At 27.7% G+C, this 22,535-nt stretch overlaps 2 protein-coding genes and 1 pseudogene across 6 annotated transcripts; 2 read left to right on the top strand and 1 right to left on the bottom strand.

The window, feature by feature from the left end:
• Positions 1 to 55: 55 nt before the first annotated feature.
• Positions 56 to 4,103, top strand: LOC149891760 (E3 SUMO-protein ligase KIAA1586-like; annotated as a pseudogene).
• LOC149891759 (uncharacterized) lies at positions 277 to 7,322 on the bottom strand. Of its 3 annotated transcripts, none has more exons than XM_090079551.1 (2): positions 5,044 to 7,322; positions 277 to 1,143 (listed from the first exon to the last, which is right to left on the bottom strand). In XM_090079551.1, exon 1 carries the CDS (start codon positions 5,604 to 5,606, stop codon positions 5,097 to 5,099), a length of 510 nt encoding a protein of 169 aa, XP_089935677.1. In that variant the 5' UTR covers positions 5,607 to 7,322; the 3' UTR covers positions 277 to 1,143; positions 5,044 to 5,096. The 3 variants fall into 3 exon arrangements, 2 of the variants coding, with proteins under 2 accessions (XP_089935677.1, XP_089935678.1); XR_016450037.1 differs by lacking the exons at positions 277 to 1,143; positions 5,044 to 7,322 and adding exons at positions 4,211 to 4,335; positions 4,520 to 4,611; XM_090079552.1 differs by lacking the exon at positions 277 to 1,143 and adding an exon at positions 4,256 to 4,335 and having other exon boundaries at positions 5,044 to 7,305.
• A 4,911-nt stretch (positions 7,323 to 12,233) lies between these two features.
• On the top strand, positions 12,234 to 22,031 carry LOC145186427 (microcephalin-like). Of its 3 annotated transcripts, XM_090079547.1 has the most exons (17): positions 12,368 to 12,796; positions 12,866 to 12,963; positions 13,161 to 13,246; positions 14,784 to 14,819; positions 14,901 to 15,135; positions 15,323 to 15,385; positions 15,795 to 15,838; positions 16,065 to 16,155; positions 17,739 to 17,783; positions 17,941 to 18,666; positions 18,837 to 19,606; positions 19,806 to 19,843; positions 20,047 to 20,209; positions 20,361 to 20,438; positions 20,679 to 20,819; positions 21,095 to 21,188; positions 21,804 to 22,031. In XM_090079547.1, exons 1-17 carry the CDS (start codon positions 12,618 to 12,620, stop codon positions 21,884 to 21,886), a joined length of 2,970 nt encoding a protein of 989 aa, XP_089935673.1. In that variant the 5' UTR covers positions 12,368 to 12,617; the 3' UTR covers positions 21,887 to 22,031. The 3 variants fall into 3 exon arrangements, with proteins under 3 accessions (XP_089935674.1, XP_089935672.1, XP_089935673.1); XM_090079548.1 differs by having other exon boundaries at positions 12,234 to 12,963; positions 18,055 to 18,666; XM_090079546.1 differs by having other exon boundaries at positions 12,316 to 12,963.
• The last annotated feature ends 504 nt before the right edge of the window (positions 22,032 to 22,535 follow it).

Below are 22,535 nucleotides of genomic sequence, written 5' to 3'. Positions count from 1 at the left end.
ACTATTCAAGCAAGTTTCATTTTGTCTGAATAGTTTCTACTGTACATGTATCATCATGGTTGTTCACACTTTGGTTGGTCATACCATCTCATGTAATTATGAGGCAATATTGGATAACGTTCCGATAATTATCATTTAGGTGCTTTTTTTTCTTTTGATTTTAATTTAGCTACTTTTTTCTTAAAAGAAAAATTCTAAATTCATAATAAACGGTTTGTCTCTTAATATTTTAGTTTCGATATTCTTTATCCAAGAAGGGAAAAAAAAAAAGTAATATAGTTAACAAAAATTTCATTCAATTCAACAGCTGATCAAGTTGTTTGAGGCCATTACCAAACGAATTTAAACTGTGAATAACTTGTCTTGAATGTTGTCTTGTGTGAACAACTTGTTTGTGAATAACTTGATGTCGCTGCAGAAGAAGTGGTAGGAAAGTCCTCGACTTGATTGATTTGGCTTTTTCTTTAAAAATTCATTTGCCCAATCAGTAGTCTTGTCAATAAAAGAATAAGTTTGGCATCTTTTTCAAATAGAAATTCTGCAATTATTCTTACGTCGAGAAGACTCTCTACATCAAATCATGATTCTCATAAAGATTGTTTATTCTTCAATGTAGGAACGGGAATACAAAGTTTTAATTATTCTCATAATCTTGCACCACTTATCTTCACAAATGACAGCATTTGTGAATTAAAACTGATTTATGTTATTTTCAAAGTTAGATCTTCTTTCTCCACTTATTAATTCATTTTAGGTTAGTAGATTGAACGTACTAAAAATTGTACTTCCGAAATACTCAAACACTGTGGCCTTAGACTTATAAGGTAGAGCTTTAGCTTGTTTATGTCACAAACCAGAGCTGGGTCTAAAGAAGCTTTAACATAATTGGTTGAGTACGTTATGAAAATCATCATCCTTATTCAACTGGAAAAACACACTAGGGTAACAAAAATGTTGTATATCTCTCTGTATCACTGGTACTCCGTGTCCTAGAAAATGCTTTTTACGTAGTTCACATATCGTAAGAATAAAGTGATATCAGGTGTTCTTTTCTTTGAAGAAACCAGAAATAAAGACGTGGAAATTGACAACTGAAGATGTAATGATGCTTCTCAAGAGTTCAAGATTCAGACTTTGCGTTCCCTAAAAAAGGTAAAGATCTTTAACTATAATTTTTTTAAATTTCCTTAAACGGTAAATGTTTTATTTCGCTATAGATCGTTTTGAGAAGTTTATTTTAAAGCGCAGTAATAAGAAAAAAATAGAAACAGTCACAAAAAATGAAATTGACATGTGAGCTTTATATTCTCTCAAATATTTATAATTTCTTACTTGTATCCCTTAAATTTTGAATTTTTAAAGCTAACTCTACAGCCTGTAGTCCTCTCCGTATATTTCCTATACTATAGGAAATATACGGAGAGGATTTTGAAAAAATATATATTTAAACAAGAAGACATTTTAGTCTAAAAAAATAAAATTTTAACCAGATCAAAATAATATCAATATCACGGCGATCTATACCACAGGGCTTGCCAACGCGCAAACGGCGTATCTGACTGGGGGCCTATTTTATAAACAGCAAAAACTAAAAAAATCGGTTTAGAAATTTTATTTCAACTCAAGAAACTTTTTTCTCTCAAGAAAATTTACTTTATAATTAAAAACTGAAATTAAATAAAACATTATACATACATACATACATACATACATACATACATACATACATACATACATACATACATACATACATACATATATATATATATATATATATATATATATATATATATATATATATATATATATATATATATATATATATATACAGGGATGCTTTCCTACCGGTTCGTGCGAACCGTTAGATGTAAATTCTATGGTTCGTGCGAACCGGCTATTAAAATAAGCGAAAATAAAATTTTTTTACTTTGGCAAAAAAAAATTGTTTAAATAAAATTTATTTACCATTTGGTGCAATTTTATATAAACAATTTGAATATTTTGTCTAGTTTTCATTACGATTCTAATTTTTTACTTTATAGAAATCTTTCAGTGAATTAGTCCTCCCCTCCCCTTTTTATTTAGATTTCTCCTAATATGTAAATTACCAGTGTTTTCATTGGTTGATTTTAAAGTTAACGCGCGTTTTTTCCGGACCGTTAGTAACAGTTTAGAAATGCTAACATTAACATGCACGTGTAGCGTCAAAAATATGTATTCGTAACAGTTGCTGAGGTTTTTAACATTGTTTAAATATCCATTGTATTTTTTCTAGATGCATTGCTACTTTAATTAAAATTTGGAATTACTTAACCAAATTATTTTTATTTATAATAGCTTGATTATTTGTTAATCAAACAGTAAATTATAAATGTAACAATCTATAAATGTAACTTAAAAGAGTGTTATAAAAGTAACAACACTGTAGTGTATATTCACCTTTTTATGAATTTTTAAATACCTATTTTATTTTTTGTAGATGAAGAGACAAAATATGTTAACCACATATTTCTCGATAAAAATAAGAGAGGAAACATCAGTAAGTAATGATAGCAGGTCGACTATAACAGAGGTAGAAGCAGTTTCAAGAACTTTACAGGAAGAAATACTAGAGATTCCTAGTTACCAAAATGAGGACAATAATAATTTACCAAGCTGTTGGAATGCAAAACAGTTGAAGGAGTTTAAAATTAAATATGATGGGCTATTTGTCAGTAATCAGAAATTGGGATGTGAGTATTGTTTAAAAATGGAATCAAAACTAATATCTCAGGAATGGAAAAAATGTAACGTTACGACATCGGGAAAGACAAAATAGTGCAACAAGCATCTTTAAGAAAAAAAAAGAAACTAAAAAAGAATTGTTCACATCAATTATTAAGAATAATTTAAAAATTTGTACTGTTATTGATGAAGCTTCCACCATTTCCAGTAAATCAACGCTTATAGTTTTCATCAAAGTAGAATCTTCTACAGTAGCATCTTCTGAAATATCCCCAATAATATTCGTAGATATTGTGGAACTTGACGCACAAGATGCGAATACTATTTTTCAAAATTTGTTGGGTGTATTACTTGCTGTTGGATTTGATACAAATTATTTAAAACTGAATTTAATAGGATTCTGTTGTGACGGTGCTAGTGTAATGCTCGGTTGTAAATCTGGAGTCAGTGTACGAATAAAAGAGATGTTTCCAAATGTTATTATTTGGCACTGTCTCAATCACTGCCTACAACTTGTTTTAGATGATTCCATAAAAGATATCAAACAGGTTAATCATTTTAAAGTTTTCATGGACAAAATATATTGTATTTTTCATCAATCTAATAAAAACCAAAAAGAACTGAATGATATTTCCCAGGAGCTTAGTTTGGATATAATTAAGATTGGAAGAGTGTTAGGACCAAGATGGGCTGCGTGCAGCCTAAGATCTGCACTTGCTGTATGGCGGAGCTACCCTGCTTTGTATACATTGTTCACTTCTAACCAAAAAATATCTGGAATGGCAAAACGACTACAAACAAATGTTTTCTAGTAGATTTAGCTCTAATGATTGACATCCTACAGGAGTGCTCTCTACTATCTAATGCCCTTCAAGCTAGAAATATAAATGTTGCCAGGGGAGATCAACTGATTAGAAGAACAATTAACGCTTTTCAAATGCTCAAAGATCATCACGGTCATTATGAAAAAAAATGGATGAAGTTATAAACTCTGAAGCATTCAAAAACATCTTTGTCGAAAACAGAATTTATGGAAATCTTCCCAGAGATTCCCTTATTGACAGCATCATAAAAAATATGAAATTAAGATTGATGGATTGTTCTCATCTCGGATCAAATGGTAACAAAAAAAATATTAATAATAGCATTATTTATGAACTAGCCAATTTGCTAGAGCCAAGCACATGGAAAATTTAAGATATTGTAGTTCCGTGGATAGAGGCCAAAAATAATTTTGATAAATTTCGAAAATTTTTTAATTTTGATATCGATAAGAATGATTTCCGTGATTATGTAGAAAATGTAATAAATAATGGCCATCAACAAAGTAAAATTCCAGAAAACATTCAAGTAGTAAAATTCCAGAAAACATTCAAAAAGCGAAAAATATGGTTAATACGGTTGCCGTTAGCAGTGCTGAAGCAGAACGAGGATTTTCATTGATGAACATAATAATTACTGATATAAGAGCCAGATTAACAGTGCAGACAGTATCAAATTTGATGACATTAAACTTAATTGGTCGTCCATTGGAAAATTGGAACGCAGTTCCCTATGTAAAAACTTGGTTGAGGAACCATAACTCAGCAGATGATACAAGGGTTAAAAAATCTAAACCGAACGAATATACTGAAAATCAATTAGCTATTTGGAAATATTTTAAATAATATAATTACTTTATAACAATAATATTTACTAATATATGAAATTTCACAATTTTTTGTTATGTTCAGTTTCTTTTTATGTAAATTTTGTATCTCTTGAAATGAATGAATAAAATAAAAGTGATTTTCACCTCGTTGAATTATTTTTTTATTCTCTTTTATCCTATTACATTATTGTTGCAAAGAATATGAACGATAGTTAAATATTCTTGACTTAGTCTGCCACTCTGACAACCATAATATTTTGATGGAAATATTAATATTAAAAAAATAAAAAAATTTGTAAGAAAATATCACTGCGAACCGGTTGATAAATTTTGGGAAAGCATCCCTGTATATATATATATATATATATATATATATATATATATATATATATATATATATATATATATATATATATATATATATATATATATATATAATATTCTCAGAGAATTCAGGACAGTTTCAATATTTTTTGAGCTGGTTCTTTATTCGAACGTGGAGTCAGAAGTTTACATAAATTGTTCAAAAAGATATTTGAAAGAATATTTCCATGGTGTCACTGCATCTCAAAATTGTAAAACTCTGAAATCATCATTAGAACATTGCTTAATGATACTCTGCATACTCTATCCTTAATTGCATTGAAAACTATAAAAGAAAATATTACCCATTGACAGGTATTATCTGTGAGAATATTAAGCCCACCACAGTCAATTGATTCTATGTATTGTCCATACTTTTGGTGGTAAAAAGTTCATCTACCACTTCATTTTCTGATGGTTCTTTATCTTTAAGAGTTAAATATCCTGATATATATATAAGAGCCATATTCGTATCAAGAGAAATAAAAAATTCGAGATCTGGTAGATTGTCAAATATCTCAGCAGAGGGCTCATCCAATAGAAAGCCACAATTTGGACAAGAATGGGTTGTATCAAGACTTATATCAACAACTGGGTTATCAAGTGACAGTAAAAATTTAGCTCTTGAAATATTCAACTTTTCAATTACTTGTTGCACTGTTATGAAATATGTACCTCCTGAACCTTGGCACAATTTGCTAAATTCTTTTTCCAATGGATCAGTAGAAAACTCACTAAGAATGACATATTGATGTGAGGTATCCAATAATGATTTACATAGTTCAACAATACCATTGCATGTGTGGTAAATTGATTGTGCAGTGTCACAAGTAAGTTGTTTCTCCCTTTTACCTTGCTTTCCAGCCATCTTTAAAGCCACATTTCCAAAATTCAAAATATCTTCTAATCTATTATTATTAGGATCTCAAATTACTGCTTGAAGTTTGTCATTGAATCTAATATCAGCACCTGTTCCCTTAACATTGAGAACTTTCCACCATGACACAACAATGTTAATAAAATCTGCTGTATCTTGTCTTTCTTTTATATGCTGCAGTCCTGGATGTTTAATTAAAGCATGGCAAGTTTTGTCACAAAATACCCTTAAACAGGTAGAAACTGACTGTCTCTCAATTGGCTTTGGAAATATTGAAACTTCATTTAAGTTGAATAGTTTAACTAAATTTTTAGATTCAAGTTCATAAAGTTTTTTAAGATGATCCCATTGTGCTACTTTACATACTCCTTTATCATAAAAAACAAGTTGACCAGTTTTTTCAGTCAGCCAATTATTTCTAATGTTTTTAAGCAAATGGACATATTCAAAGATTAAGAAAATACCATCATTGTTCAACCAAGGTTTATCTGGAGCTGATCTTTCAAAGATTTTAAAAAATGCCTGATTATTGCTGTTTCCATCGCATATTATAGCTTTAACTTGACCCGAAGACTCCTTTATTGATTATATAGTAACATTAATTTGTTCAAAAAGAAACCAAATAAGCAATTAACCATTAAACCCAATATAGTTTTTGCAAGAGAAGTTGAATCATCTATTGCTTTTCCGAATAATGTACCACCATGGTATAACAACATTTTTTTAACATAAACCTCATCAAGCAATAAATAACAAAGTTTCTGTTTTTCTTCAACAGATTGAAAAATATTAGTCAAAAAATGTTTCTCATTTAATTTAGAAATTTTTGAAGTTATTCTTGTCAAAGTTCTTACAGAAGCCAATTGGTAATCTGTTCACAATTGATTATACAAACATCTGGATGTAGCGAAATACTGAAAAAATCTAATAATAGCCTCCTTAGAATAAATCTTACTACCAACACACTGTGTACCCATAGAAGCTAAATGTTCTAAATGTAAATTTTTCAAATAACACAAAACTTATTCTATTATAGACCATGTGTTGATTCTTGAAATTCTGTTTTTAGAAATTGTTGGAACTTTATTTTCGGCACCATAATAATAAGTTTTAAAACGCAAATCCTCACTAATATTAATTAAAAAATATGGAACTCCATTTGAATAAACTTGTGATTGTAAATGAAGTGTTATTAATCATAAAGCATACTAATGGAACACCTAAATCTCTTTCATTATTTAAAAGAATTTTTTTTTATTTCAGCAGAAGTTACTCTATCTTTTTCTAAAAAAGTGGATAGTTCATCTTGAAGTTGTTAAACGAGTTGTTGCACGTAATGGAGGAAGATAGCTAGGAATTTGACAAGACGGTATGCCAGGCCATATAGATGGTGGAAGTTTAGGACGATATTTTCCTCGAACTATTTGTTTTTCAAAATTTATCGGCCAATGCAACTCACAAACTACAGTGCTATTAGTTACTTTTAAGTTTGCATTTGGAATTACTTTAATCCATATTTGTTTTTCTTCTTCATTTTTAGGAAATCGATATACTGAAATCTTTAAATAATCATATTTCTTTTTTGCAGATAAATAATTTGTAGTGCAGCCATAAATACAACATTTTTTGCCCTTATTTTAATAAAATGGCGACTAAAGTTAAGCGAAATTTAAAGTATAGATCGCCGCTTAGACCATTAAAAACTATAGACGCGGCTTTTTGAAATTAGAGAGCTTACGATATGAAAACTGCAACGGCAACGGAGACGACAAAGGTCTGGATCGAGCGGTTGCGACTAGCAGTTGCGGTATTCATATAAAATTAGTTACGAATTTCTGCTTCAAAAAAAAAGAAAACATCTTGAAATAAACAAAAAAAAAATTAAAAATGGCTCCTTTAAGAAATGTTAGAAATAGTTTATTGCTTGCATTAGAATCAAATATCATAGACGACGAGGAATTTTTACTACTGTACAAATTTAATTCGTCTAAGAATCCAGATTTACCGTTTTGGAGTTATAAGCAATTTTGTTTAGAAATCATGTCTGATGATGAATGCAAAAGTGAATTTAGATTTCTACGTAGTGATATATATTGCTTACTCAATGTACTTCAACTACCTCAAGAGTTTGTATGTTATAATGGGTTAAAAGTTACTCCGGTAGAAGCACTGTGTATTTTTTTAAAACGATTCTCCTACCCATGTAGACTACTCGATATGATACTTGATATATATATATATATATATATATATATATATATATATATATATATATATATATATATATATATATACATTTATACTTATGTATATATCTTAAATTTGTATCAGAAATTAAATAATTACTTTGTTACACTTTTGAAGCAAGTACTACTTTGATCTATTTTTAAGCCGTTTTCAGAGAACACGAATTTCAGCGTTTTGACGTTGCGTAAAAAGTTTTAAAACGGCATTTCAGGGAATCCCATCCATTGCGCATGCCTAGTGTCAAATATTTGTCATAAATTGTAGAAGTTGCCGTTGCAGTTTTCTTATCGTAAGCTCTCTATTGATTGAAGCCAAACTTTTTGCGCATATACGTCACTTTGTGGCAAAAACGCAAATAATGTAGGGTTTTAGTATAAAATAGGATTTTGTTTATGTAGGATTTTAGTTTAAATTATTTAGGAAATTTTTTTCCATTGAAACAAAAATATTAAAAATATTTTGAATACTTTCTTTTAAAGAATAAAAACATTTATTACTTTGTTTTTTTTTTAAATTTTTTACTCAATTAAAAACACTCGATTTGAATAGACAGTAAAAATATAGTTTCATATATATATTTATTGACCACAAAATAAAATACTTTTAGTTAATTTACTTCGAAGTTTTTTCCAATCTTTATTCAAATTCTCTCCTTGGTGGTATAATCTAACGTTACAATAATAAAAACTAATCATTTTGACTAAATTAACCAAATGATTAGATTGAACATCATTATCAAACATATGTTCTCTGTTATCAATAAAAATAGAGCTACGAACACTGATTAGAATATTAATAATTAACTTTGTCATTAAACTTTTTTGAAACAACCTCTTTTCTTCCTTAAAAATTCTGATTTCGCTTTCTGCAACTTTACATATGTGAATAACATCTTTGGAGGGTTGAACCAAGCATAGTTTAATGTCACTGTAATTCTTTTTTTTAATTAATGTTGAAGTTGGGATTTGTGATTGAATTAAGTTTAAGCAAATGTCACAATCTAAAACTTTTTTAATTTTTTTTACAACAAATCCAGCAATATATTCCACAACATCACTAACATATAATGATAAACTTCTTGAATAACTTAAACTATTTACAGCATACTCATGGTCATCACAAATTTTTTCTTTATCAAAATCTTCAATAAGCTGATGATCAATTGTTTTCATTTTAATATTTTTTGAAGAACTCATTGCTAAAATTATTGATGGTGCCTGTTCAATACAATTGGCCTGAGAAGAACCTGAAACACTTGTATGAATCAACAATTTTTTGTAGGCAGCTTGAAACTGTTTTGCTGTGGGATTATTATTATATCCTCCATGGCTCCTTATAGCACTTATAAGCTGAAATATACCTAAGACTATAATTACCATTTTGAACATAATAATTCCATAATCCCATATATGATTTCAGGCTTACAATCATCCCAATAACACCTGTTTTACTTTGACTTAAATGCAGAGGTTCTCCATTTTTAGCACATTTAAGTGTTATTAAATACTCTATTGACTCTTTTATTTTTTTGAAAATAGTTTCTTTATTGTAATGTTGTAAACTACACTTGAAATTCTTTGCTAACAAATTTCTGCTATTTAAAATGTCAAAAATGTTATTAATAGCAATAATAAATCTTTCTGTTGATTTGCTGTCTTCAAAATCCTTCAAGTGGTGACTTTCTCGTAAATATTTTATTGCATTTGCAACTTTTTGACTGAATGTCTGTGCAGCTAGCTTGACTTTCATTTTTTCTTGAAACCAATTTATATGTCTCTTTGTAATTTTTGTCGCTAAATGAAGGCCTTCCTTTTCTTGAATATTTACTAATTTTTCAATAAAATCCCATTTTATCGGTTCATTATTACTATCAAACATTATTTTGTGCAAACCTAATGTATTTCTTATAAGTTTTAACATGTGCGGAGGATCCATGAAAATAAAAATTGGTTTTTTTGTAACTGGATGTGGAAAGTATGTACAAGTAGAGTTAACTGATAAATCAGCTCCAAGATGATTAGCCATACTAATATTTGCCGAAGCACCATCAAAAGTTAAACTTGTTATAGTAACGCCAGCTTCTTCTAATATTTTTAAACACATTTTTACTAAGTTACTTTTTTGAACTCCTGAGATTCCATTAATTAAAAAGTAGCCAATTGGTAGCTTCCACGCATTGTTTAAGCTGTTAATCAAAAACACAACTGCTTCTTTTGCTTCAACTGCAGAATCGGTTTGAAGTTCAGAACCAATATCAACATACCTAAAATTATAATTAAATTTTTTTTGATTAAACAAACACAAACTTTCCACTATTGTGTACATATATAATTGTACTTATATATAACTGTATTAACACAACCTACCCTGAAAACTTTTCACCATCCCATTCTATTTTTTTATGAATTGCCATTTCATCAATCATTAATGAGCAGATACATGATTTTCCTTTTTCTTTTAGTTCTGCTACTTTCAGTTTTAAGACCTTAATTGATTCAGATTGAAATCCAGGTTCGCATGTGACTTTTTGATACCATTTTTGAAGTGTTCTTGGATGAGGAAGCATTTTAGTAAATGTTTTTCTGACATATGAATAAGCTCTAGGAGAATAAAAATTTAGGGTAAGAGCAAAGCTTTTCAACTCCATTGGATATTCTTTAGTGCATTTGGATTCTAGTAATTGTTTAAAAACAATTTTTGTAGAAGCAGGCATTGTGTCCTACAAAAAATTAAATAACTTTAAAATATCTAAGGAATTATTACCTATACCTAATTAAAAAGTTTGAATGGAAAGTTCACATAGATTGTTACTTTATATATTTAGTAAATATCACTTACAGAAAGCTTAAGGGAGGATTCTTCGTCAATCATTTGCATTTCCTTCAAATGTTTAAGTAAAGATTGTAAGTTAGATACTCTTTTGAGAAGTCGCCGATTTCGTTGTTGCAAAATTTTAATTTTTTTTTCTTGCTTTGAAATTATTTTTAATGCTAGATTAAAAGACTGGTGTTTTTTAAAATCATTCAGGTAACATTTTCTCCTTTTTAGAGGAGGTTCTAAGGCTGTTTTTTTTAAATTCCTAAAGGTATTGCAGCTCTGTCTTTTAGCTCTGTCTAAGGAGGCTGTTTCCAGGGTAGTTTCAAATGAAGTATCATCTTTTGTTGTTTTAATATTAATTTCACTCTCACTTGTGATTTTTCTTTTAGCTGGAGGTTTTCTAGGTTTAATTTTCTTCACCAAACTACTTGGAAAATTAAAAACACTTGGTATAGCATCCTTTTTAAGTTGCTTTTTTGAACTACAACCGCTAACAACATATGAATCTGGTGTAAAATGCTTAGAACAAATTTTTGAACTTTTTGTTGGAATAAAGTTTTCTCTACGCATGACAGCAATCCATTTATTTCGTAACAATAAATCTTTTGGAAATCTGTAACATAAATTATATAAATAAATAAAAATACTTTTTTGCATGTTTATCAAAAAGTAGCATATAGCAATATAATGGTTTATAGCAACATATTAGTAATAACATTTAGCAATATAATAGCAAACATAATGGATGTGGTTCTAAACTATGATATATTCTATATAGTATTATGTTTACTTTCTTATCAAGAAAAAAGAACTTTTTAGTTTCAAACAACAAATAATATTTATATAAAAATATTAAAACATTTCAAACAAATATTAGCATAAATCAAAACATATGCTAGGATAAATCAATATTGGCCAAAATTGCAGAAATCCAAAATAAAAATACAATTGAGTCGTTAATAATAGTAATAGTGGACAACAAAAATTATTATTATGACATAACAATATGACTTAATATGACTACTATGTATAAATATGATAAGCCATTTATCTTTCATCATAATTTAATAAAAGATAAACATTTATCATGTATATAATCATCTATTAATCATTCATTATAAATTAGGATGAAAAATAAATAGCTCATCATAATTATAGCTTGCTATATATATATATATATATATATATACATATATATATATATATATATATATATATATATATATATATATATATATATATATATATATATATATATATATATATATATATATATATATATATTCTATATTATATTAAATATGATAATATTTAGTCATATTAAATAATCAATAGATAAATAACATCATAGTAGTCATATTAAATTATTTTTTATTTAAAATAAACACTTACCCATGAAATGATATATCTGCCCCAGCTTTATGTCTTTCTTTGCAGTTATATGCACAGCAAGAATGCACCATAGTTGATGATAATCAAAAAATATGATGCAAATGCAAGAGCAAACTTATCATCTAAAAAAGTTTTTGCCACAAACTGACGTCATGCGCCAACTTTTTTTTTTGGCTTCACTTGAAGATTAGAATTATTGAGCTTAGGCCGGGTCTATAGTTTTTAATGGTCTAAGGATCGCCGTGATTAATATAAATTTACGGCGCCAATTTCGAACTTAAATGCCAACACTTATTTTGACCCAAAACAAATGACAATTAAATGATGCTTAAATAATATGAATGTGTTAAATAAATAACTACATACAAGTAGTGGAAGAGGAGTGTTTTTCCTAATCAGCAAGTTTTGTAATATGTATTACTATGGTGTTTAGCTTATATATATTCAAAAGTCTTAAACTCAGCTTTAAACACAGCTATATACAAAACATTTAATTCCCAAAAATTATGCTGGTTTTTTAAGCTTGAAGTAAAAACTTCATTAAATATGGCTAACTTGTTAGTTGAAAATGTTATCTTAGAAAAAGTAAGTGACTCTAGTAATACTTCTACTTGCAATCCAGACATGTCAAAGAAAAATTTTTTAAAAGAACCTTCAACACCAGAAAAATTACCTCTGCAATACAACCCACTTAGTATACCAAATAATCTAAAGGAAAGTAACCTTGAAATTCCTCACTCACCTGAAATAATTTTAACTAATAAAAACTATATAGCTAAGCTTAAGAAAGATGAGTCATGCCTGTCAGTACCATCGACTCATAGTAATAAACATAAAAATATTGATGAAGATTTTGGTACAGCAGTAGCATTACCTCACAAGCCATTACAAGGTATCAGTTGATATGGTGCATACTAAATTTTATAATGATTATATATGATATGAATACAATATTCAAATGCAACATAATATCCTTATATTGTATATATTCATTTGCTGTTACATGTTATTCACTGTTGAAGACTTTTGAAAAAGAAATCTATTGTGTTATAGTTAGTAAGGATTAAAGTGTTATTAAAAATTTTTTAGGTGTTATTGCTTTTGTTGATGTTCGAGCTGAACATGAGAACAGATCAAAAGCTGTTTCTAGAGAGTTAGAGAAACTTGGAGCAACAGTTAGTAGATTTTTTTGAAATTTACAATTTCAGTTAATAATTTGGTAAATTGTTATCAAATGCTGAATAATATTCTAAACAGAATGAATAGAATTTAGGGTAATTCCACATTAAAGTAGGATAAAAAAGTTAAATTTTTCCACTCACTCCTCAGATTTCCTTCAAATTTAACCAGTGCTGCCTACACAATAAAATGAAAACTTTGAGCTCCCAACTCCAAACCATTCAAAAGTAAAACACCCCTATTTTTTGTCCTGGTTTATCATCAGCTTTTCCTAAATAATTTAAGTTCTGGTAGAAGAAAAGAGCTGAAAATTTTTAATTGATCATTATTAAGAGTGCTGAATCCAAATATTTTTTATGGTCATTTTTTGATTTTAAACTCTTCAAAATAAATTTTCTGTTCATTTATCTATGAGTTGCACTTTCACTAAATTTTACTCAGCTCTCTTGGATTTGAAATATTTTTCATTCAAAGAAGAGATGTTAGGTCATCTTAATAAAAAAAATAGTTTTGGTCTCTTGAAGCTTAATAAAGATTTACCATTTTGAATTTAAAAAAGAAAATCTCTATTTGCCCTTGGATCCTTCATTATAGATTTCATAGCAGTAACCTTTCCTGAATAATTCCTGAAAAAAAGAAATTTGCTGAAATTTAGTTCTTGGCCATTTTTAAGAGTGCTGAATCTAAAGATGAAGGAAAACAACTCAATTAACAATTATTGATGATCACTTTTTGATTTTAAAATGGTTAAGACAATTTTTTTATTCCATTAATATGTATACATTCAAATTTTAGAAATTGGTTGCGCTGGTTGCATTTAGGTTATAAAATGTTGTGTTAAAATATAAAAGTGAAATGTTCTTTTTTTTTTTTTTTTTTTTCTAAAAAATACAGCAAAATCCCTATGCCTTTAACGTATATGGTTTTTGCCGTATCTAAGTTTATTTCACAAAAACTTTCTTTAAAATAAAATAAACGCTTTTAATATCTATAAAAATGTGAACAAAGACATCTAAAGCTGATGTTGTCTAATGTTGTATTTAAATTTACACTTTTACAAAGTTTTATCCTTTAATATTAAGTTAACCTAATATCTCTTTTTTCATATGAAAAATTTTCAAGTTCATAAGAGTTGGACAACTCTAGGAATTAGTGTTAGCTTCACTCATGGTAATTAAACAATTTTAAAAAAAAACACCCATCAAAACTTTAAGTTAAACTATTTTCTTTATACTTTTGGAATCAGCAATCTCAAAAGTTGTTAAGACCAATGTTCAGCTCTTTTCTTCTACTAGAACTTGAATTATTTAGGGAAAGATCCCTAGGAAGATTTAGACAGAGAAGAGGTAGTTATAGTGGAAGGGTTTCATAAAGAGGTCTGCATGAAGTCATAATGATATAGTTTATTCAAGAAAATATAGTGAGAAGTTTTTAAAGAAATTAAACTTAAAAAGAAAGACTGATAAAAGGATGAATAAAATGCACTGATGATCTCTATTATTTTGTTCTTTTGTTTTTTGTTTGGTTACATAGATCTCAGAGAAGTTTACAAAGAATGTTACCCATGTGGTAAGCTTATTCTTTACTTTTAGTATTTTTTAGACTTCAAAAGTTTTAAAAACTTTATTTAATAATGACATTTTTAATCAGGTTTTCAAAGATGGTAGGCCTACCACATTCAGTCAAGTTCGTAAATGTTTAAGTGTTTATTTTGTATCAGTTCTTTGGGTTGATTCGTGTAAATCAACAATGTCTTGGGTAAATGAGGCTTTGTTTCCTGCAAAAGTGCCACAGTATATGGAATCTCCATGTCCACTAGCTCGAGTTAAGAGAATAAAATCTCTTCAACCAAAATCATTTGAAGATGAACTTTCTGATAGTGCTAGTATGGCTATTTTTTATTTAACCAAAAGTGCTTTATTTGATAAAAGATTAGAAGTTGTTTTGTTAAACAAATAATTAGAAATTCATTTTGCAAGTTGCTACCTATTTCACTTCCTTATCTAGTATTAAAAATTTTTTTTTTATAAAGTTAATAAAGTTTTTTTTCATAATTAACTTTAATTTTCTAGAGAAAGACGAAAGACGACGGCGTAGATTTAATAAAATAAACAAAAACGTAGATACAACACCAGGTGAATTTAGTTATTTGGCTTTTGATTTTTGTAACAAATTAAAGTGTTTTCTAATAAAATAAATGATTTAAAGAAATTTTAGTGCAAATGTTTTAATTGGTATGAAAGTGCAAGTAAAAGAAAATTTTAAGCAATCATCTCTAAGCATTCAGCATCATTATTTGTTTTGTAAATGAAAATTACATTTAGATTGAGTTTGTATGAGTCATTGTTACTTGTAAATTTATTGCAGTTAATTTCTGCTCTAAGGATTTATAAAAATTACTTAAGTTTTGTCTAAAATTCGACTGATAATTTTACTGCAAAAAAACTGTTTTGCATACTTGAAATGGTTTACTTTGTATTTAGACTAATTTTTTTTACTAATCTATAGCTTTGCAATCTTAAAAAGAATATTTTCTATATTTAGACCATATCATCTGTCTTGACAGTCAAGAATACATAAAAAGTTCTGTAAGTAGCGAGTCTATCACACTGTTACCTTCTATAACCACTGCTCCAATTAACTTTTTTTAACAAAATTCACATCTTTTTTGTTATTAGTTTCCTATAAGCTGTTAATTAAAATAAGGATATTTATAAACTTTATTAAAAACAAATACAATAATATGCTAAATATTCAAATGTTTTAAAATTTTTTTTTCTTTTTTATCTGACTTTCTTTTTGCAATTATGTTAGGATCTGTATAAGTTGGTAGCTACTCCACGACCTGTCCCTGATACACCATGGATGCTTAACTATATTAATGGATCAAATTTTTCTAATTTAGGTAGGTACTCATAATTGTTGTTTTTGATGATGGCAGTCATGAAGTTAGATAGTAATGTTGAAAAGGAAAATAAATGCTGTTGGACTTACTTAGTATCAAATGAAATAGTGCTAAGTATAGCTACTACCCAAAAAGATTATTCTAAATAATTTTGAACAATAATGCTTTTGTTTTCTTATACTTGTCTTAATACATTTCTGAAGGATATTTCTGAAGAAATCTTATGGAATTTCTGACTCACTGGTGTAACAAAAAAGAAAAAAAAAATCTTGTGCTTTTTATTTGTAGTATTTTTCACTTTGACACTTGTTTCGAAATATAAATTGGTGAAAATCACTTTATATGAGCAAATATTATATGTATTTGGCTACCTTTTTTTAACTTTCTTGATGTAAAGACTAATTATAAACTTATCATTATATTTGTAGAATAGCTTAGATGTTTAAGATCATTATCGTGCTGAAACTCAAGTGTTACCATTAAATTACCCCTAAATAATATTAGAATATGTCCTTAAAGTACACAAGAAGCATTTTCTAGCTAGAGCAAATAAATTTTCTTAGAACTACTTGAAGATAATAACAGCAATAATAACATTTCAAATCTCCTTAATAGAATAGTGTTGCACATTAATGCAAAACAACATCTTTGTTGGTTATTATCCTTTAACTTTGATTTTACCTGTCTAGAATGATCCTTTTGCAAAAACAAAATTGTTACAACTCAACAATGTAATTAACATCATTGATTAAGATCATTGAGAGTTTGTTGGAAGTGCTACTATATTTGGGGATTTTAGACCAGTTAATTATGTTTTCTAATATTTTTGTAATATTTTGTACTGATTTTGTACTCATTTGAGCAATATTATCTGCATAACTTTGGGCCATGTGCATTTATACTTTGATCCAACATCTTTCAAGAAGTCGACACAAATCCAAAAGTTGTTCTAATTGTGATGATTTCAAAAGAGAAACAGTTCTATGAAAGAGAAACTGAGATATAATAGAGAAGCTCTTATTTCTTATAATTCCTTTTATCTTTCCTTAAACAGAGAATGTCTCAGAACTCAGAGATTTCTTTTGAACAAAATAATTCTACAACATCTGCATCCCTTGTTTCAAAAATCAAATCTTTTCATACTTGTGAAAGAATGAATAAATACAATTTTAAAGCTTTTATTTTCTAAAATAATTCTTGCTGGTAACACTTAAAGAGTATTTAAGAATTAAGTTGGCTTAAAGGAAAATTTTATAAAATTCCATAGTTTTAAAAATTCAGTGTCATTTTTTTTAAAACTCATATTCATCAGAATCTTGGATCTTCACTTAAAAAAATCTTTTTTTCTCATGAAATCACATTTTTATTTGGTTTTTAAAATAAACTATTTTTGCTTTCAAATAAAAAATTTTTTTTCCACCTTAATATATTAAACTTTGCTTAAATCAAACATTTGTTGAGTAAACCCATTTCCTTGATTTCTTGAAGAATTGAGTTACCAGAATTTAAATGTATTGTTTTAATTCTTTTTGAATTAAAAATATTTGGTTGAAATGTAATAAATGTAATTTTTTTTTAACTAGACTCTGAGCTTGTGCAAGAAGATATCCAATGTAAATTGAACTTTGGTTAGTAGTTTTAACAATTTTAGTATTTTACCAGTAGGTTATTTGAGAAAATGATTATTTAAAATTTAATTAAAATTAAGTATTTGTTTTAACTATGATATGTTTAAAGCTAATACATTAAAATCTATTTTCTTAAATTATTTTTTTAAAAATCTAGAAAATGAAGAAATTAATACATTACATAATGCTAATGAAAAAAATATGTTACAAAATGGTGATGAAAAAAAAGAAAAAAGCTTAAAAGAACAAAAATTAGAGCTTGTTTTTTCAGGGCGCAGATTATCAGAAAGATTATCCTGTTTTGAAATTTTAAATGCTAGTCCATCTGAAGAATCATGTAGCAGTCCTTCAAAAACACTATGCAACAAACTTGAAAAGATGTGTAGCAGTGGTTCAGAGAAATCTTATTCTTCCTTTAAACCTGATGTGATCAGTACTAACATGGTTGTAGACTTAGGTGTCAGTGCAAAGCAAGCATGTTCTTTTGAATCTTTGCATACAGTTCTTTATTCAAACAATCTTTTGAAAGAGCAATTTAATACTCAACTTGTATCTGATGATTTGGTTTCCTCTGAGAAAAAATCTATTGATTCTCATTTGCAAAATGATTCTTGTAACAACCTAACAAATGGAAACTTTTCCAACAAAATAGTTACTATGGAGCATTCAGAAACTGAAAGAAAGACAGCCTCAGATTTAAATGATATATCAGTTGACACATCCAAATTTTTACATAAATCTGTAAACTGTGGGAAAAATTCTTTAAATTGTATGGAAAATTCTGTAAGTAAAAGAAAGAAACTACTATCAAAGGCAAAATTTACACCTCAAGACAAATTAATAAATCCCAGAATTAAAAAAAAGCAGCTGATTTTTTTAGAAGGTTTGTCTTATTTCTTTTTTTTCTTTTTTTTTTTTGTATTTTATTTTACCTTTTTTGGATTTTTCTTTATTATCTACATTATATCAGAACTTAATTTTCAAACATAGTAAAGTTGTATTTGTACAAACATAAATCAACTTTTTTAGTTTATAAACAAGTTTTTATTTTAGAAAAAGCAAATATTGATTCCGGTCCTGTGTTCATGGAAAATGCTCTTCAAAATCTAAAAGAAAGAAAAAAAAGGGGTAGTTCTTGTTCAAGCTCCCTTCCTATATGTCATGTAGGAGGTTCTTTACCCATTGGTCAATGCTTTGAGAAACCATTTTCAACTTCCTCTCTAGAATGTTATTTAAGCCAATTGTCTGTTGATAGCACAATCACAGCTAAAGATTGTGCCAAATCAAGTGCCAGTAAAGCAAGTAAATATCACATAGTTTCTTGCAATAGAAATGAAAGTCTTGACATGAAATGCACATTACAACAAAATGATTTTCCTCTTTCTCGATCATCTGAAAGACTTAAATCATTGCAGCGAAGGTCTTCAGGTGTAGATTTTGAGATCACAAAACAATTTAGAAAATCTCTCAAAAAACCTAATGTTAATACAAACATTCAAACTGAAAGTGTTGATAAACCAATTAGTGTGACTAATCACAATACGGAGAACAGACATGTAGTTGCTAACTTTTCTGAAGAAATGAATAATAGCAAAAAACTATCATCAGGTGAAGATTTTTCTAGTGATCATCTTGATTCAAGTTTTGTTCATGATGAGAATGCAGGATTAATAGTTCCTTTGAAACAAAAACAAAAAACTGTAAGATTTCATAATCTTCCAGATCATGATAATGATTCAGGAATTTCAGATGGCGAAATTGGAAATGATAATTTGTATAATTCAGTTCAAACCTCAATTCAATCAAATAAAGCTTCATCAAAGGTAATTACATTAAAAATACTACAAAGGAATAATGTGAATATAAAGTAATGAAGATAAATTTAAAATTATTTGTAAGCAGATTTTTTTGTTTCTTTATAAACATGAATTTTTGATTTATGTCAGCTTTATTCTTATAAATTTATAGAAATAACAACATTTTTTTTTTAATTTATTTTTCTTTTATTCTATTTTTTTTTAGTTGAAAGCATCGTTAGTTGCTACAAGTTTGCATTTCAGGTGGATATTGTATTTTTAAATTTTAAGTATAACATAAAGACCTTGTTTTGAATTGTTTTTTATTTATAGATGAAAAGAACTGTTTTGAAATTGATTTTTATTGTTAAAGTTATATTGTTGGTATTGGTTTACAAAATTTGAAGGTATTTAGAAGTATTTCAGTTTTGTGATTTATTCAAACATTTTTTTTTTTTTTTTTACAGTGAACATGATTTTTTTAAAGCAGCAACAAAACACTTGGGAGGATTTCAAGTGCGAACCAATGTTGTTGCAGATACTACACATGTAGTTTCTGGTAGTGGAAGACGTACACTAAATGTGCTTCATGCGATTATTAAAGGTTGTTGGTTATTATCTCCAAAATGGGTATAATCATTTTTAATATTAAAGTAATAATAAAAAAGCTTATTTTATTCCTCTTATTTTATTATTGCTATTATTACTGATATTGTTGTTGTTATCATTATTATTTTTATTAGTATTCTTACTATTATTTATTAGCTATTAATTATTTTAGGTTTCTGATTCTTATGATAAAGGTAAGTGGCTTCCAGAAGATTCGTATGAATTAGCAGAAGATTATCCTGTTGCCCAGGTATTTCTAATGATGCTTGAATGTTATATAATCTGGCTCAAAATATTCTATATTTTTCGGAATCATCAGTTTTCTTGAAAAAGGGCTTGTGATAATGTAAAACAGATTTATTTTATCAAGTTAAAATAATTCTGTTTTACATTATCACAATCACCAATCTTTATATCCTGTAAAATTACTGGCTTTAATCTGTATTGTTTCAATGCTTTAAAACCTGTTAGTTTCAAACACTTTTTTAAGATTTCTCGTACTCAACGCATCTTGGAAGGTAGAAGCAGGCATGCTGTCCTTTTCTCAGGCTTTCTCCCAATATATTTGGCTGAAACAACTTCCCCATCTCACGAAGAAATGGAAAAACTGATACTGGAATGTGGGGGCCGGGTAAATATAGCTATGTTTTGTTACAATTATTTATAACACAAACATAACTTTTGAATATTATAGTTAAATAAAAACTACCAATTCTAATTCTCTAAGTGCCTTGAAAATGGTTTGAATTTAATCTCTTGTTGGAATGGTTTGAATTTAATCTCTTGTTAAACGCAACTAATCTTTGTCAAAAATGTCTCCAAATGCTCCATAATGGTCAAAAATAACTTTTAAATGTTAGTTTTAATTGAGTTTTGAGATTAATTCTGATATTTCTAATATTTTAGTTAACAACATCCTTGAGGAAGGCTGGTATCGGTATTGGTCAGATAAGGTGCAGGAGGCAAGATTTTTGTTCAGTTTCAGAGAAATGGTTATTAGGCAAGTTTTTAGAGTTTGTTGTTGATTTTTGCATATTTCTAAAAATGAATAAAAATAAGATGTAGATTTAAGTTAAAAATTTTTAAATCTTTCTTGAAAAGTTACCCAAAATCAGCATTTTTTTCTATAAGACAAAGTTCCTCTAAAAAAGTACCTCTCTTTTGTTCTTTTTTTTTAGTTTTACTACGTACTTACTATAATAAAAAACAAATGATATTTTGTTGTACACCGTTAGCTGTGTAATTAAATGGATTTTTTTTCTTCTGCACGATATTTTTAATATTTTTTATTAGCCATATTGAAATAACAGCAAATATAAACATAGCGGTTTGTCTTAAGATTATCTAGTTGATTATCAACCCTTATGTATTAGTATATCATTCTTATATAGAGATGAGCATCGTTTTGTTTTGATGCATTAGCTTTTTCGGATTTTCGTTACCCTCCTTTTGTAAAACGTTTTTTTTTAAATGGATTTCTGGTTTAAAAATCTATAAATATTTAACTGAATGCACTTTATGTTGTAAAAAAAATTACTGTTTTTTTCTAAAATACATAAACAAAATTGCTTTTTTTTTTACTTCAAATAATTTTAAGCATTCTTTTTATTTTAAGATTCGATTTCAAATGGACAGGTGATGCCTACTCAAAGTTACGAAATTCGAACTTTCAATCGTGATGAAAGTCCTGACTTTTAAATATAAATCTTGTCATAAAATTCACTATTGTATCGTGAATCGTGAATAGTACTGTAATTTGAATATTGGTATGGTGACCTAACAATAATTGTTGAAAAATAGAATGTAAATTTGATGGTTTTAAAATAACTGTTTTTCATCGTAATTTTATCTCTTTTCATTATTTTAAAGGCTTTCATTCAAAGAAATTATTTATTAAACTTTAAAATTGTTATTTTGGGAATCTACAAATGAAAGTTTTGTCGGTTAAACGTTATAAATTATTCTTTCGGTATTAAAATTTAGTATTGTCAGTTGAAACTGAATTATTATTTAAATTTTTAATTTAATGTATGTATTTTATTGCTTAGGACCGGTCGTAAGTATAATCAAATATTCGTTTTTATTTTTTCCGTGAATAAAGTTTAAAACGCATGAAATACGCTAAACTCCAAATGACAAAATTTTTCATATAAAAACAAGAGCCGCTTGGCGTTTTCGTGTTTTTTTATAACAAAATGGAAAAAAAATTGATTACTTCACAAATATTTAAACGCAGTAGTTAAATTTAGGCATGATTTTTAGTCAAACTGCCAAGATGTAGTTCTACCTAAACGTTTAAATCATGGTCTTAACTAAATTTAATTTTTTACTTTCGCTAAAACTTAAA

The sequence above is a fragment of the Hydra viridissima genome, unplaced genomic scaffold (genome assembly GCF_058129835.1).
Source record: "Hydra viridissima isolate aposymbiotic clone 2 unplaced genomic scaffold, HvirCarnegie_v1 scaffold_2, whole genome shotgun sequence".
In the NCBI taxonomy this organism is placed as follows: domain Eukaryota; kingdom Metazoa; phylum Cnidaria; class Hydrozoa; order Anthoathecata; family Hydridae; genus Hydra; species Hydra viridissima.
This window is presented reverse-complemented; position numbering and strand designations above follow the sequence as displayed.